This window comes from Glandiceps talaboti, chromosome 2 (genome assembly GCF_964340395.1).
Source record: "Glandiceps talaboti chromosome 2, keGlaTala1.1, whole genome shotgun sequence".
NCBI lineage: Eukaryota > Metazoa > Hemichordata > Enteropneusta > Spengelidae > Glandiceps > Glandiceps talaboti.
Genome location: NC_135550.1, coordinates 2,026,380 through 2,042,693, shown reverse-complemented (window position 1 = coordinate 2,042,693; position 16,314 = coordinate 2,026,380). Strand labels below are relative to the sequence as shown.

The 16,314-nt window shown below is 34.5% G+C and overlaps 1 protein-coding gene across 1 annotated transcript in view; it reads right to left on the bottom strand.

The window, feature by feature from the left end:
• LOC144449392 (abscission/NoCut checkpoint regulator-like) overlaps nucleotides 1-16,195 on the bottom strand; it is a 30,437-nt gene extending 14,242 nt beyond the window's left edge. The window contains exons 1-5 of the mRNA XM_078139922.1: nucleotides 16,049-16,195; nucleotides 13,278-13,465; nucleotides 13,023-13,180; nucleotides 11,331-11,419; nucleotides 5,259-5,370 (exon numbers count right to left, since the gene is read on the bottom strand). Of these exons, the coding sequence (XP_077996048.1) occupies nucleotides 5,259-5,370; nucleotides 11,331-11,419; nucleotides 13,023-13,180; nucleotides 13,278-13,465; nucleotides 16,049-16,108 (607 nt within the window). The 5' untranslated portion in view covers nucleotides 16,109-16,195. The remainder of the gene's footprint in view (nucleotides 1-5,258; nucleotides 5,371-11,330; nucleotides 11,420-13,022; nucleotides 13,181-13,277; nucleotides 13,466-16,048) is intronic.
• Nucleotides 16,196-16,314: the final 119 nt, after the last annotated feature.

The window sequence follows — 16,314 nt, the reverse complement described above, 5'->3', positions numbered from 1 at the left end:
ACAACATTTACATGTGGAGAGTCTTCCAAGTGGTTGTGAATTATTGTTTTCAGTTTGATAGGTATTGCCTGTTGAACAGTTTTGATTGTGAGATTTAAGATGCGTTCGGATCTAATGTTTACAGTGTCCTTGAGGTCGTGTGAGGTTAGCCAACGTTTTTCTTCTACATTGATGAGGTCTTTTATTGTTGTAATGCCTGCGTCTATGAAGTGGGTCTATGTGAATGGCGACGAACGTAATGGGTGTAGTATAATTGGGTTATAGAACAGCGGCTCCTTTAGAATATTTGAAAAGGTTTCTGGTTCTCCTTTTCGGATCTTGTCTATTGCGTTCAAATAATGTAGCAATTCGATATAGAATTTTGGTATACGTGTTTTGTTAAGAGTTACGCCGGTTGTGAGGAATAGTTGCTTTTTGTAGTGTAGGTTGCCAACTTTGTTGAGGAAGTAGTCCATGAATGAAAAGCATGGGTGAAGATGATCTTGGTAGAGGTATCGTTGGATGTGTCCGAGGCGTAGTGAGGTTAGGCGGGTTGAAAGGTGAGCAAGTCCTTGTCCGCCCTTGGAAAGTGGTAAGCACATTGTTTCGATCGGAATCCAGTGACGACCTTGCCAGACAAAGCGTAAGAATTGAGTTTGAATATATGAAACAGTGTTTTTACTTGGAGTAGTGCAGTTAAGTCTGTGGAGAAGTTTGGATGAGATGATCTGGTTTATGATGAGTACTCTTTTCTGGTATGACATGCATGGGGCATACGCCGACCATTTCTTAATTTTACTTTCTGTGATGTCGATTAGATCGGTCCAGTTCTTTCGATTACATTGTTCGCTGTTTCCTAGGTATACACCTAGAAGTTTAAGTCCATTTGGGTTCCACTTTATTCCAAGTGGGTTATCAATTCGTTGGCACCAGTTCCCTACCCACAGTCCTTCAGATTTTTCATAGTTTACTTTGGCATTAGAGGCCTTTTCGTATTCGGAGAGACAGGTTTTTAATCTGTGGAACTCTTCATCTTTGGTTTGCAAGATTTCAACGTCATCGGCGTAGGCTGACAGATATGAAGTGTGATTTGGAATGACGGGTATTGATAGTCCTGTGATACCGCTTGCGTTTCTTATTTTGTGTAGGAGTGGTTCGAGGGCAATTATGTAGAGTTGTCCTGAGAGAGAGCATCCTTGTCTAATTCAAGGGCAAACATGAATTTGCTAGAAACTTGACTGTCATTGAGAATTGTATGCCGGGCCCGGACAGCTGCTCCTCGGCTTTCGTAATTGACAAGTTCAATCAGCACTTTTTTCTTTTCATTATATTTATTGATTAGGCTATTGTCATTATGCAATCTTTGTTCAAGGTGTTGTATATCACGTTCCAGCTGAGCTATTTTCTGTTTATGTACATTGCGTTTTGATATGCAATATTGTTGAGTCAGCAATTTTATTTTCAGTTTTCCAATTTCCCACCAGGTGAGTATATCCTTATAGTTGACCTTTTCCTTTTGCCAGTTCACCCAGAAATACGTAATGATTTCATGGTACTGTTCATGTGTTAGGATTTCGGTATTGAGACACCAGAGTGGGCTTCGTTTGTTTATTTGTTTCTGTGATATTGTCACTTTTAGTTTTACAAGAGAGTGGTCGGAGAAGGTGAGTGTAGAGTTCTGGATAGAGACTGTTTTGATTCGGGTTTTCATCCACTTGTTTATATAGATCCGATCTAATCGTGCTTTCGATTCATTTTTGTGCCAAGTGTAGTTTCGATCGTTTCCATGGTAGTGACGCCAACTGTCAATAAGTTTGTATTTATTTACGATGTTACTGAGGGCACGAACTGTATGGCGGTCTGAATCCGCGCAATGAAGTCTATCGAGTTCCGGCTTGAGGGTGCAGTTAAAATCGCCTCCTAGAATAATCAGATCTTCATTTAGACTTGATAATACTGTGTTAAGGCGAGCAAAGCAATGTAATCGTTCTTTGGCGTTTGCATGAGCATATACGTTTATTATATTGATAACTGTATCGTTGACTTTAACACGGATGTGTAGTAGGTGGCCTGGGATAATTTCTTTTTTTTTTTATAATGTCTATTTTTGTGTTCGGATGAAATAGAATTGCGACGCCTCCACTGTTGTTGGTGCCATGGGATAGAAAACATTTTCCACGCCATACTAGGGGCCAGGTGTTTTCTTCATTTATGCTGGTGTGCGTTTCTTGCACGAGGTAGAAATCTGCTTGATTGGACTGTTTCAAGTGTTCAAATATTTTGTATCGTTTCATTGAGTCACGACATCCACGTGTATTTAGTGTCACACACGATAGGAGCGCCATCATAAGTGCTGTATAGAGGAAGTGTCTTATCAGTTCGAAGATGCTGATGGTAGAGAGTCTTTAACATTTGTTTTTTTTTCGACTGTTCTCAAGTGTAATTTTATTTTTGTTACGAGCTAATAGATCCGTGCTTTAGTGGCAGTTGTGAGGGGCTGTGTAGAACGGTAATGAAGTAGATTTTTTGCGAGGTCTTTGAGGTTAGGATCGAAATCAGTACATTGTTCGAAGAATTTTTTGGAGTGCTTTGTGCATCTTTATTTGTACAAAACTGTTGAATCAAAATCATGATTTTACTATGTGTATTGAACTGAGTTTGATGTAACACATACTGGGTGTTAGAGTTTCTCTTTCACTTCAAGTTCCAGAGCTTGTTGTTTGTACATGGTGTTGCATGTACTTATACAGTATGCCTCTCTCTCTGACGAAGGCATCAGAGTCCTCGATGACTTTTGCTTATTTTTCTTAGATGAGACAGAGCCTTCATGCTTGTTCTTACCTTCTCTATCTTACTTACTGAGCAAACCATTTTGATACAGAGCGGCGAATCTCGGTAAAATAACAATTTCTTTGAGCATTTAGTGTAAGCGTAGCATGTGGTATAAGTCGCTAAAGAGCTCGCCAGTGAAAGGACGCTTCACATGCGTAGTGTAGTGTCTATTGTTTACGACCCCTTAGCCTAGCTACATTGTATCACATTCTGGTAGTGGTTTGACATGTGTCATGCTTGAATAGTTTTCTACACCATACAATCAAGGACGTACCATATTGATAATCTAAACGTTTACTAGAGTGTCAAAATGACAAATACGCCAGCAGATCCAAGCAAAAGAGGTGCTGTAAAAAATGCTAAAAATACACGAATAACATCATTTTTCACCCTTTGTATCCCGTTTTAAAAGCTTTCGCTATATGTTGTTACTCATGGCAATGGAATGACACATTTTTTGGTCAATAAAACATGATTATAAAAATAATTCTGTCAGTGTTTTTTCGACATAGCAGGTGTATATAGGTGTTCATTTGCTGAATGACTCCAGTTGCCCATCCAACTATGTTGCTACCGTATCTTTGCGATATACGCGATCATTTGGCTGTTGCTATTGGCATGGTCATGTTGTTTAACTGTAATTACTGTAACGTTATCTTTTAACTGTAATTACTGTAACGTTATCTTTTAACTGTAATTACTGTAACGTTATCTTTAACTGTAATTACTGTAACGTTATCTTTAACTGTAATTACTGTAACGTTATCTTTAACTGTATTTACTGTAACGTTATGTAATTATTGTAACATTATGTAACATTATCTTTAACTAATTATTGTAACGTTATGTAATTATTGTAACGTTATCTTTAACTGTAATTATTGTAACATTATGTAATTATTGTAACGTTATCTTTAACTGTAATTATTGTAACATTATGTAATTATTGTAACGTTATCTTTTAACTGTAATTATTGTAATGTTATCTTTAACTGTAATTATTGTAACGTTATGTAATTATTGTAACATTATCTTTAACTGTAATTATTGTAACGTTATGTAATTATTGTAACGTTATCTTTAACTGTAATTATTGTAACATTATGTAATTATTGTAACATTATCTTTAACTGTAATTATTGTAACATTATGTAATTATTGTAACGTTATCTTTAACTGTAATTATTGTAACGTTATGTAATTATTGTAACGTTATCTTTTAACTGTAATTATTGTAATGTTATCTTTAACTGTAATTATTGTAACGTTATGTAATTATTGTAACATTATCTTTAACTGTAATTATTGTAACGTTATGTAATTATTGTAACGTTATCTTTTAACTGTAATTATTGTAATGTTATGTAATTATTGTAACATTATCTTTTAACTGTAATTATTGTAATGTTATGTAATTATTGTAACGTTATCTTTTAACTGTAATTATTGTAATGTTATGTAATTATTGTAACGTTATCTTTTAACTGTAATTATTGTAACATTATGTAATTATTGTAACATTATCTTTAACTGTAATTATTGTAACGTTATGTAATTATTGTAACGTTATCTTTTAACTGTAATTATTGTAATGTTATCTTTAACTGTAATTATTGTAACGTTATGTAATTATTGTAACATTATCTTTAACTGTAATTATTGTAACGTTATGTAATTATTGTAACGTTATCTTTTAACTGTAATTATTGTAATGTTATCTTTAACTGTAATTATTGTAACGTTATGTAATTATTGTAACATTATCTTTAACTGTAATTATTGTAACGTTATGTAATTATTGTAACGTTATCTTTAACTGTAATTATTGTAACATGTAATTATTGTAATGTTATCTTCAACTGTAATTATTGTAACATTATCTTTAACTGTAATTATTGTAACGTTATCTTTAACTGTAATTATTGTAACGTTAAGTAATTATTGTAATGTTATCTTTAACTGTAATTATTGTAATGTTATCTTTAATTATTGTAACGTTATCTTTAACTAATTATTGTAACATTATGTAATTATTGTAACGTTATCTTTAACTGTAATTATTGTAACGTTATGTAATTATTGTAATGTTATCTTCAACTGTAATTATTGTAATGTTATCTTTAACTTTAATTATTGTAATGTTATCTTTAACTGTAATTATGGTAACGTTATGTAATTATTGTAATGTTATCTTCAACTGTAATTATTGTAATGTTATCTTTAACTAATTATTGTAATGTTATCATTAACATTTAGGTGTATATCCTTTTCAAAAAACACTTCCTTCTAGTGTTTACATGTTAGTATCATTCAACCAATGTCTATTTTTTCAAAACAAAGGTTTGACAGGGTCAAATGTACACTCTATCAAACTACTTAATATTTCTACTTTTTTCCAATCAGAAATATCATGTTACCCTATCTGACAACACACAAAATGTGCCTACCTTGCTGCTGCTGCCCATACACCTTTGCATCTAATGCTACTTCATCAGCTATCTCTGTAAATATATCATCTATCTGTTCTGTAAATGTTCTTTTGTCTGGGGGCTGATGAACCTAAACACAAGACAGTGGTGTTCTTAGAAACTTTACCATAATGAAAATACATGGTACCAAATTAAGTTTTAAAATTGACACTAGAGATCTTGACATGCACCCTCTACCATTGAAAAGGTGAGATGATTTGAATACATAGTTCAGAAACTCTTATTGACTTAACTGTGTAACGACAAGCTCATACATCTAAAGCCATAGTTCTTTCCACCAGTCTATGCGATCACTGTCTGGTGTATGAAGTTCGTGAAATTCAGAAAGTAAAGTCTGCACCAAAACAGGTGAAAACTAGATCTTTCAAGAATTTCAATGCAGAGAAGTTTTGGGATGAAGTTCACAATATTCCCTGGCAGACAATAGAAATTCAAGACAACCCAGATGATGCTTGCGGCATGTGGAAGGAGCTTTTTATACCAGTGTGTGATTCTAAAGCTCCATTTTGGTCTTCAGGGGGAGAACATACCCCCTGGATAACAGGTGAATTCATTGTGTTAACATATGAATGTGATGGGCTCAAACATTGTGCAGAAAAACACAAGGATGCCAGTATTTGGGCAAAATTTAAGAAAGAAATTATGCTAACAATATCAGGGTAGAATATTGAAAAAAGAATATTTTACATCACAATTAGAATAAAACAGTAGTAACTCAAAAAATCTTCCATACAAAAATACCGCCAATGGCTTTGTAGCACAACTGCACAGTTTTAAAATGTCCATATGCTAGTCCATGCTAACAATAGGTGTTCATTTGCTGAATGACTATCCACTATGTTGCTATCTTTGCGATATATGCGATCATTTGGCTGTTGTTAGATACATTTGCATACATTTGTGAATGTTTTTGTTCACTTGCGTATGAATCCCTGTTGTTATCTTCGCAAATATGTCATCATTTGCCTGTTGCTATGGGCGTAGTCTTGATGCTAGGTAAATTTACATACATTTTTTTGAATGTTTATTCATTTGTCTTTCAATTCCTGTTGTTATCTTTGCAATTTATGGGATTATTTGACTGTTGCTATGGGTGTGGTCTTGTTGCTAGGTAAATTTACATACATTTTTTGAATATTTATTCAATTGTCTAAGAATCCCTGTTATCTTTGTGAAATACACTGCCGTTTGGTTGTTGCTATGGGCGTGGTCATGGTCGCTAGGGATATTTGCATACATTTCTTGAATGTTTACTCGCTCGCCTACCAGATGATGTTGTTATTTGACCAAAATATACTGCCATTTGGTTGTTGTTATGGGTGTGGTCCTGGTTGCTCTCTTTGTAACATCGTTATTGTTGTTGTAAAGATTCAGTTTGCTTCATTGTACATTCCAGTATAGCATGACAAGTTGAGAACTACACATCTGTTTACATGTAATACAGGTCGACGTCAACATGTGCGTTAGTAGGAGTACATTAGACTGTTGTTAGTACTGTGCCTTGACTACGTTTCCTACTCCAACCCGAATTAGCACTTACGATTTTATGTGCATTTTACATGTTTCTATTTCAATCGTGCACAATGAACAAAGAAACACAACACACTAAAATATACACACTATACTTGGCCATCACAATAATGACTTTTACTGATGCAACGAACTTTTTGAAGGCCAGTAAGCATGTAAATGTAACTGGGTTCCCTGACCAATTTAAGAGTACCCCCGAGTGTGGCTCATGATCAAAGTGAAATCGAAAATTGTGTTTGAACTGATACAAAGAAGGCAAGTCAGCTTCATGATAATAATCTTTTTTTGGAACAATAATGCATAGTTTGATTGAATTGCTTGTCTTGCTTTCAAGCAGACAACTGAGAGTTGATTGTTTTTATTTTGATACATAACATGTACCATTGTCACAATCAATGTAAAAAGACGCAACAGTGATGTTACAATTCAGTGTTGCCATTGTTGTGTCTACCTGGAAAATTACATGCATTGTGGCAAATACAGGTTCATATGGACACAGCACAGTACAGTGAATAGGTCACGCTCCTACGTCAAAAATCAAAACAAAATAGATAAATAGATATATAAATAAATGAATAAATAAATAAAACACAAATATTACATGTAAAAGCCTGCAACCGTTAGCAATAATGACAGCATAACACAGAAATAAAGATATACTGTGTGAAATTACGATTTAATACAAATTACTCAGCTTGGAAATGCAACCCCATCTTGACATATTCTTATCCTTTTCAGTTGCGCTGACATTTACAAACATGTACGTTAACAAAGTCATGAGCTCTACATACCTTTTGCTATAAACAAAGTTCAATTTTCCTTTCTTGGCAGTGTAAATCATATATATAATATATATATGCACACATAGTACATAAACTTCAGTTGAATATATGACATGATCGTGATGGATAAGCGATGTAACATTCGATTAAGTAGGTGTTTGAGTAATAAGGTCCAGTTTGACACAACATTGACACTCGTGCACCAAAATATCCATCCAAAGTTGCGTTCACGGAAACCGTCAGTTGCGTTATGATTGAACACAATGCCGCTGGATATAGTTGAGGATGAGTAGCCTTCCATACCTTCCATTTTTAAGGGAATATTGATAAATTATCCATGATTTCGCAGTTGTGTCACCATCAAGGTTGTGACCTTTTATTTGTGTTGTTTTAGTACGCACGTGCTGTGCAGATGCACACGTACACACCTTGTGAAAGTGATACAATGTTACACAGTGTAACAATATCATCATGCCTGGAATGACCTATATCACACGCTCTCCGCATGTATGCCGTACATTTCATAATTTCAGGTACGTTTTTGCTTTCGGATTAATATATTATTACATGTTATCGGCTATTCATGAAAGTACAATTTGTAATAAATGAAACAATATTCTACAACGTTTTACAGTAGCAGAAGTTATGACACAGGTCAAGTCAACTTTATGGCATGCCAGCACAATGACATCGCATTTTCGATTGCGATCAAATCAAATCAAAACCATACGATTTTAGAAGAGATTCAAACGACTTAAAATCTCAAAATTGTATCGCAAGTAATGCGAAGATAAAAAAAATTGAATCAAGCGATTGTAGGAGTGCAAATTCGACATTTACTTCCGAATACTACGTCAGATTTCCCACAGAAAAACAACGGCCGTGTTCTTTTATGACAACTGAACTTTGCTCACGTTCAACTTTTTCAAATGTGCACCAATCGGTCTGAAAATTCATAAATAGAGACCAAAGGGGTTTTGTAACAAGCGACCTATCGGTCAGAATAGCTCCGCTGGGTTTTTTTTTAATTTTTTTTTTTACTTTGGTGACATGTAGAAGTGGTTCAGTTCTTCACTATGCAGTTTTGTTTTAGCGATGTAATAAAGTGGTTACTGGTTTCATATGATGTCTCACTATAAAACACATTTTACACAGAAGTTGGTAATGTATTGTACTTTTATACCATAGTCACCATTTTATAACAAAAATCTACTGTTATGAAAAATTGCACAAAATCTCGGAAAAAAAATGACTGGGAAATGCACACAAGAAAAAGAAAAAAAAAGAAGATTTTGAGGTTGGCTATAAATAATTCCAGTGTCTTACAGCTTTAACCCTGGAAAATGTTAATGATGAATGAAATAAACTAGGGATCTAAAATAATTTTGAGGCAATTTGAATTTGAATTTTCTAACAAATTTACCAAGTCAACAACATTCAACTTGTACTAGTTGAAGTAGATATATATAGGGAAGAAATGTATTAATCGCCATCTTAGTTTCCGTACGGCGACAATCCCAAGTACCCGGAAGAGAGTCATTCTCAGCCATACGTTACAGTGGTAACACTCGTTCATGTTCGATTACCTTTCATAAAGAAAACACAACGAAATGGTTGAAGTGATCTTTTTTTAAATTTCTTTTCATCACAAAAACAAAATCTGTGTGATCAAAAGTGTTGTAAACTAAACCAGAAAGAATTATCGGACTGGCTAAACTTCCCGCTGAACTGGAGTAAGGTCCAAGCCTCGATAGTACGTGAGGAAATCGTCTCAAACTAGCGATACAACTTTCAAAATATAACTTGACATGTCTTCATTTGTTAGAGTTATACAATTCAAGACGGGTTTTCACTCTAAAAAAACAATTCTGTGAATAATGACACTCTGAACGCAGCGATTTCTCGGACGATGTTACCACTGTAACGTATGGCTGGCAACGACTTGCTTTCGGGTTAGTCCCTAGTGTATCCGGGTACTTGAGATTGTCGCCGTACGGAACTACCACATCGGTAATTTTGACACCAAGATTGATCGTACAAAAACAAAACTCCATAAATGAACCACAAAGTACTTTCCCTTTCAAAATGTGATAATTTTAGAAAGAGTATTATCGTTTTTATTGACGACTGACTCTGTCAAAAATCGTCCCATACACTTCAGTTTAGGCATGGACTTCTCATAGAGCTCACTTGATCGTGAGGTGCGTATACTGGAATGAACCATTCTGTAGGAGGGTGGATAATTTGGATTTAAAGTTTACAACCCTGTTTCGAACAAATATTTGTCATTTGGGCGCACAATGCGTAGAATTAAGACTACAGCACATATTACATTGCTTGTTTGACGTCAATAGTGTCTTTTGAAAAGTTGCAGTTTACCTAAAGTCTCGCGGACTGATTTCCAATATGGCGGCGGTCATAATGCTCATTAACATATTCATTTTTTTTTTAAATTACAAAAAAAAAAATCATAAAAAATAGAAAAGAAGACGTGCTGACTTGAAATTAACAAATCTAAGTGAGCTACCCCCTACGCATCAACACACCAGATATCAAAGCAATCTGACAAGAAGTTTTCAAGGAGATGATGAAAATGACATTTTATGAAAAAAAATCATAAAAAATTGAAAATGGCACAGATCAACTTGACATGAACAAACCTGAATAGCCTCCCCCCAGGGAACATGCACACCAAATATCGAAAAATTCCGACTGTCACTTTTGGAGTAGATAATGAAAATATAAAAGTTTGACGGACACCTATGATTCACTCTACTCTCTATACTCTATACAACCTATACCTAAAGCTACGCTTTCAGCTTTTGCTGACAGCTGAGCTAAAAAATCTCTTGGTTTTAGATTTGTCATTTTTTAAATTCTTTTCTGGAAAATGATGTGCTATCGCTGACTATGTTGTTAAAACTCATTAAGAAAACCATTGTAATTTGTAAATCGGCACATTTTACCATGTACACCTACATAAATACAGACCTCTAACTTCATTATTCTGTAAGTAAATTACACGTAATACAGACTGACCTAGCATTTGCTTTCACAAAAATCAGTCTTTAATTTCATGAAAGCTGTGTGGCAAATAAAATCGAGAGTTTCGAGTTATTCCGTATATTTTAGTTTAATACCCATCAGCAAATAATGCTATCAACAGGTCAGTGATATGTGTTCCACGGACACTCACCACAGTCAGTACAGTACTACTGCGCTCTTATCAGAAAAACTTGAAATCGATATTCTTTTCACTAAACTTTGCAACATTATTTTATGACAACTAAACTTCGCTCAGCTCATGTTCAACTTTTTCAAATGCCCACCAATCTGTCTGAAAAATCGTAAGTAGAGACTTTTGTGAAAATCTGAGTCATCGCTACCGCTACCGTAGCTGTCAATCAAATATTAGTGCCTAAATGCTTCAGGGAATATTGGACAATTGAGATCTTCGCTGGGCCGCAGTGCTAGTGCCAATTTAGTCATAAATAAAATAATATTGTTATACTTTTATTCATATAAATGGCAAGTACCAAGCTCCCAATTGTTACAACTTGAAGCTTGAATGGGAAATGTCAATTTGTCAATTTGTATCAAATTATAGCACATCTACACTGTGGAATATATTTTGGGGCTATTTTTCTCTGAACCACAGGAAGGATTTCACTTAAATATTCTCTCTTTTTTAAGAAATAATTTTCAGTTGACTACTCACTGGCTGTGGAGGTTGTTTAACAACTTCAGGGTCCATGTCTTTCAACTTTGCAAGTCTAATCTCCATTTCCTGTGTACTTGGTACTTTTTCTGAATGTAAAATAGTAAGAAATAAAAAAATGATGAATATAATAATGATAAATCAATACAGTCTTCAATAGGTTCTCCCCATACATGCAGATGTCCTTTTTTTTCCTCTCACTGAATTTTAATGGAGATACCACGTCTAGACTGTCGACAGTCGTTCATGCCTTTTTTGCTACATTTCATCTAAAACAAAGTTGTCGCCTCATTCCGAGCACTGAATACTAATGCATACTGATAGGAACTGCAATTGCCGATGGCACGAACTATGAGTGTTGAAGGCACAAACGACTGTCCTATCCTTGCCGTGCCCTAACGCGATAACAGTAAGAACATTTTTACTGTAGCATATTTGACATTGGGGTCATCGTTCTACGAGCTTGTCAATCAAAATCAACATGGCGTCACCAGAGTCACCAAGTGAGTTAACATATCAAGACGCATTGGAGAAACTTGGATATTCACACGTGAAAGACTTTCAGAGAAGAAAAATTATATGCATGATAACAGTCCATGAGTTGGAGCCAATTGAGTTCCTTCAACTCGCAGCTAGCTAGTAGACTGTACACGTACACGGCACCATAGACTAGTGAGCGCATGAGCATGACATTGTCAATGAAATTGCCGTGTTGGGCATCAAGGTCGACCAACGACGTCATTTACAAATGTAAAAAAAATGCACGGTTTCAAGCTTTCACAAAGAAAGATGGGGTCAAATATGCACTGCATTGAATGTTGAGTGAATTGTATACAAATCATACGATAGAGTAAAGCCCAATTCCATGACGTCACACCACGAATAAGTTACAGAAAGGGAGATACAGCGAGTTATGACAGTCGCTTGTGCCTCCAACACTCGCTGAGCAGTATGCGGTTTTAGTATTGCTCCGAATCGGAGCGAGATGACAACTTTAGTTTTAGATAAAACGTAGCAAAAAAGGCACAAACGACTATCGACAGTCTAGTACTCATCATCAATAATAATAGACTGTGCGTAAACACATTATATTATACTACTAATTTGATAATGCTAGAATTAAATAAATACCAGAAATATTTTCAGAATTTCCTTTTGTTTCCTTAAAATGAGTACCACTACTCTTCATACTACCTTCCCTGCTATATATCAACTTTGGACACAAATTTATGATACGTTTACAATAGTAAATTCCGCTGTTGTATTCCAAACAACTGTTCAACTGTTGATAACTGATTTTCATCAACTCTGTATATATTTCACGCAAATCATAGTATACAATTTTTTTTTGAATCTCATCTTTGTTAAAAAAATTAAAATACTATTGGTAAGAGTTGCTACCAAGTAATTTTACTACAACCTATAATGATAACCAAATTTTGTTGTTGTGGGTCAAAATGAGAAAAACTGGGATTTCTTGTGAACACCACATAGTACGAGATAGGGAACACCAAATTTTGTTGTATCACTAGAAATGGTCAAATTGGTTTAGACTTGAGAACACACTGGTTGTATGTCAGTCTCTCTGAGCAGCCATCTTGTTCCAATAAATTACATAGCCATTCTCTCCAACTCTCTGGGGACAGATGAAGTCAGAAGAGCCTAGTTTACCAAGACTACATGGCACATCACCTGTTTCTCTGTTCCTATCTTCTTTCAATTTTTCTAATCTTTCTGCAATGTCTCTGTCCTTTGCTGATAGTCCCTTGTACTTCCTATGATGATCTGACTTTGGTACATGACCTTCTCTTTTATCCTCAGCTTCTTTAGCTGCCTGCACTTCTAATCTCCTACAGCACAAAGAGTCACACAGAAATCAAGAATATACTATAGTAAATATTGTACTGGGTGATGAACAATCACACTGATAAGAAATGATATACTTACTTTTTAAAGTTTGCAGGTGGTGAATACCGTGCCAGGTTCTCCCTATTTTGGGCAGCACTGTCTGGATTTGTCAAGATATTGTAGCATTTCTTGCACACATTCTGTAAATCTGGACCAAGTTTGGGTACAACTGCCTGCTTTGAACAACACTTCTTGCAGACTGAATGGCCACAGTTTGCACATCCATACTGAAATAAGAAGTTACATCAAATTTTGAGTAATGTAGTATGTACCACTTGTCATACAATAGTGATTGCTCTAAAATTACATACACAGACTGTATGTCAGTTCTCATTTAACCCTTGTCCCTTCCATCTCTGCTTGTCACATGTACAATCTAAAATTACATATACATTACAGTTGTGTAGTACAGTTACATACATGTATGGTTTCATTAATTGTTCATAAAATACAAGAGATGATGATCACTGAAGTCTCTATGTTTGGCTAATAGTACCCAATGCTGGCCTGCTTGAACTCAACAGATAAGAATTCTGAAACTTGTTCTTACTGTTGGTGCATCATTATGGAGAGTTGATTATATCACAGACAAGTAAATCTTTTTACTTGTCTGTGATTATATGTATCTATTTGTCATACTTTTCTCTTTTTGGTGGTAGCTCTTTAAATATTTTGGATTTCCCATGAAATCACATCAAGAATGATTATGTTTTTCATCATAGTCATTAACAGTACAGACCAGATTATCTTTTTCATCAGTCATTAACAGTACAGACCACAGATAATCTTTTTCATCATAGTCATTAACAGTACAGACCACAGATAATCTTTTTCATCAGTCATTAACAGTACAGACCACAGATTATCTTTTTCATCATAGTCATTAACAGTACAGACCACAGATTATCTTTTTCATCAGTCATTAACAGTACAGACCACAGATTATCTTTTTCATCATAGTCATTAACAGTACAGACCACAGATTATCTTTTTCATCATAGTCATTAACAGTACAGACCACAGATAATCTTTTTCATCAGTCATTAACAGTACAGACCACAGATAATCTTTTTCATCAGTCATTAACAGTACAGACCACAGATTATCTTTTTCATCATAGTCATTAACAGTACAGACCACAGATTATCTTTTTCATCAGTCATTAACAGTACAGACCACAGATTATCTTTTTCATCAGTCATTAACAGTACAGACCAGATTATCTTTTTCATCGTAGTCATTAACAGTACAGACCAGATTATCTTTTTCATCATAGTCATTAACAGTACAGACCAGATTATCTTTTTCCATTTGATTTGTCTTTTAATCAAAACGAATCTTATTAGTTATTAATATTGCCTATTGGCACCCTGGGTTGGAAAAGCACCCCCCCCCCCCATTTAATTATCTTCCTTTGACAAGTGTACATTAGTTGGTAACTGTTATGTGCACAAGTGTTCTATTGTTGACAAATAGCTGACCATAGGAGGCAAAGATAAGGGTGTGTCAGACTCAGAGATGATCAAAACTGTACACAGTACATATACAAACAGAACCACTGATTAGTAGAATATACTACTCAGCAATAAACTATTACAAATACCTCAAGACATTAGACAATAACAACTTAGCCTATTATGCAATGAATGACATGGAGAACAATGATTACACAGGTTCATGGCTAACTACCTTTGAACACAATATACAATTATATAACAGCAAGAATATCAACAATTTAACAAAACAAGAACTATACAACTCAATTAGACAATATTATATCAATCAATGGAATGAAAATAACAAAAGGGAAAACTCTAAGTTACGTACATACAACAACTTCAAAAATTCCCTGGAACAAGAAGAATACATTAAAGTAATGAACAATAAACAACACATCAAAACAATAGCCAAATTTAGATTAAGTTGCCATCAACTTGCCATTGAGAAGGGTAGATATACAAAACCAAAAACACCAGTAGAAGACAGACTATGTACACATTGTAAAGAAATAGAAGATGAAAGACATCATCTAATTCATTGTAAATTATATACAAAACAAAGAGAAAAAATGTTTAGTATTATCACTACCCTCAACTCAAACTTTATAAACTTAGATAGAGGAGAGCAATTTAGATATATACTACAATCAAAACATAAGGATATTATAACCGCTCTCTACATATACCTGGATGATACATGTAGTCAATAGACACACACTAGAACTACTGTATACTTTAATATTTATATTTCATAGATCATTATTAACTTTATTTTGTTTAAATACCAAATTAGAAATGTAAAATTTTCTAAACGGCTAAAATAAAGTGTTATCTTATCTTATCTTATCTTATACAAACATGGAGGTGGGAACTTCCTACCTCCATGATACATGATTTGTACACAGTGAATGTGATTTGTAGGAGTCGTCACATTTATTGCTTTTTAGCACTTTTAAGTCATCGCTTTATCAACTCGGTCGGCTTTCTGGTAATTTTGAGGGGATTCCACATTATATCACTTATCAGTCACTTCCTCCTTTGCGTCAGACATGACGGAATCACCGCACAACAATACATACGACATAACTAAAACAGTAGATGCAGTACTGTAGCGGTTTCGCTCCATCGTTCTTGGTTCTCCGTTTATATCTGTAAACCCCATACAATGTAGGAAAATAAAATAAAAAGTAAAACCAAAAAATGTTGAGTCACACAAAATAAATATTAAAAAGAATAAGCTCCAAATTATTGGATATTGCAACATGTGCAGTTTAAAACCAAAAGCGCCCCTAAATCCTCATAGAATCTCACCTCTTTCTTCAAAAATCCAAACTTTGTTGCACAAATAAAGCAATGACTGGACATTGTCATGTAATTCGAAGGAATGTCATTTCATACAGGTCTAAACAATGCCACGCATTTTTGTGAAAGACACAACTGATGAGTAATAATATGACTTCACTAGGAAATCCCGGAAGCGTTAGACCTTACCCTCGTTCACAACGTGGAGATAGTACGTATTTTATTGACATAATCTTAATTATAGAAAATCTATTTTTCGTATATAAATCTAATTT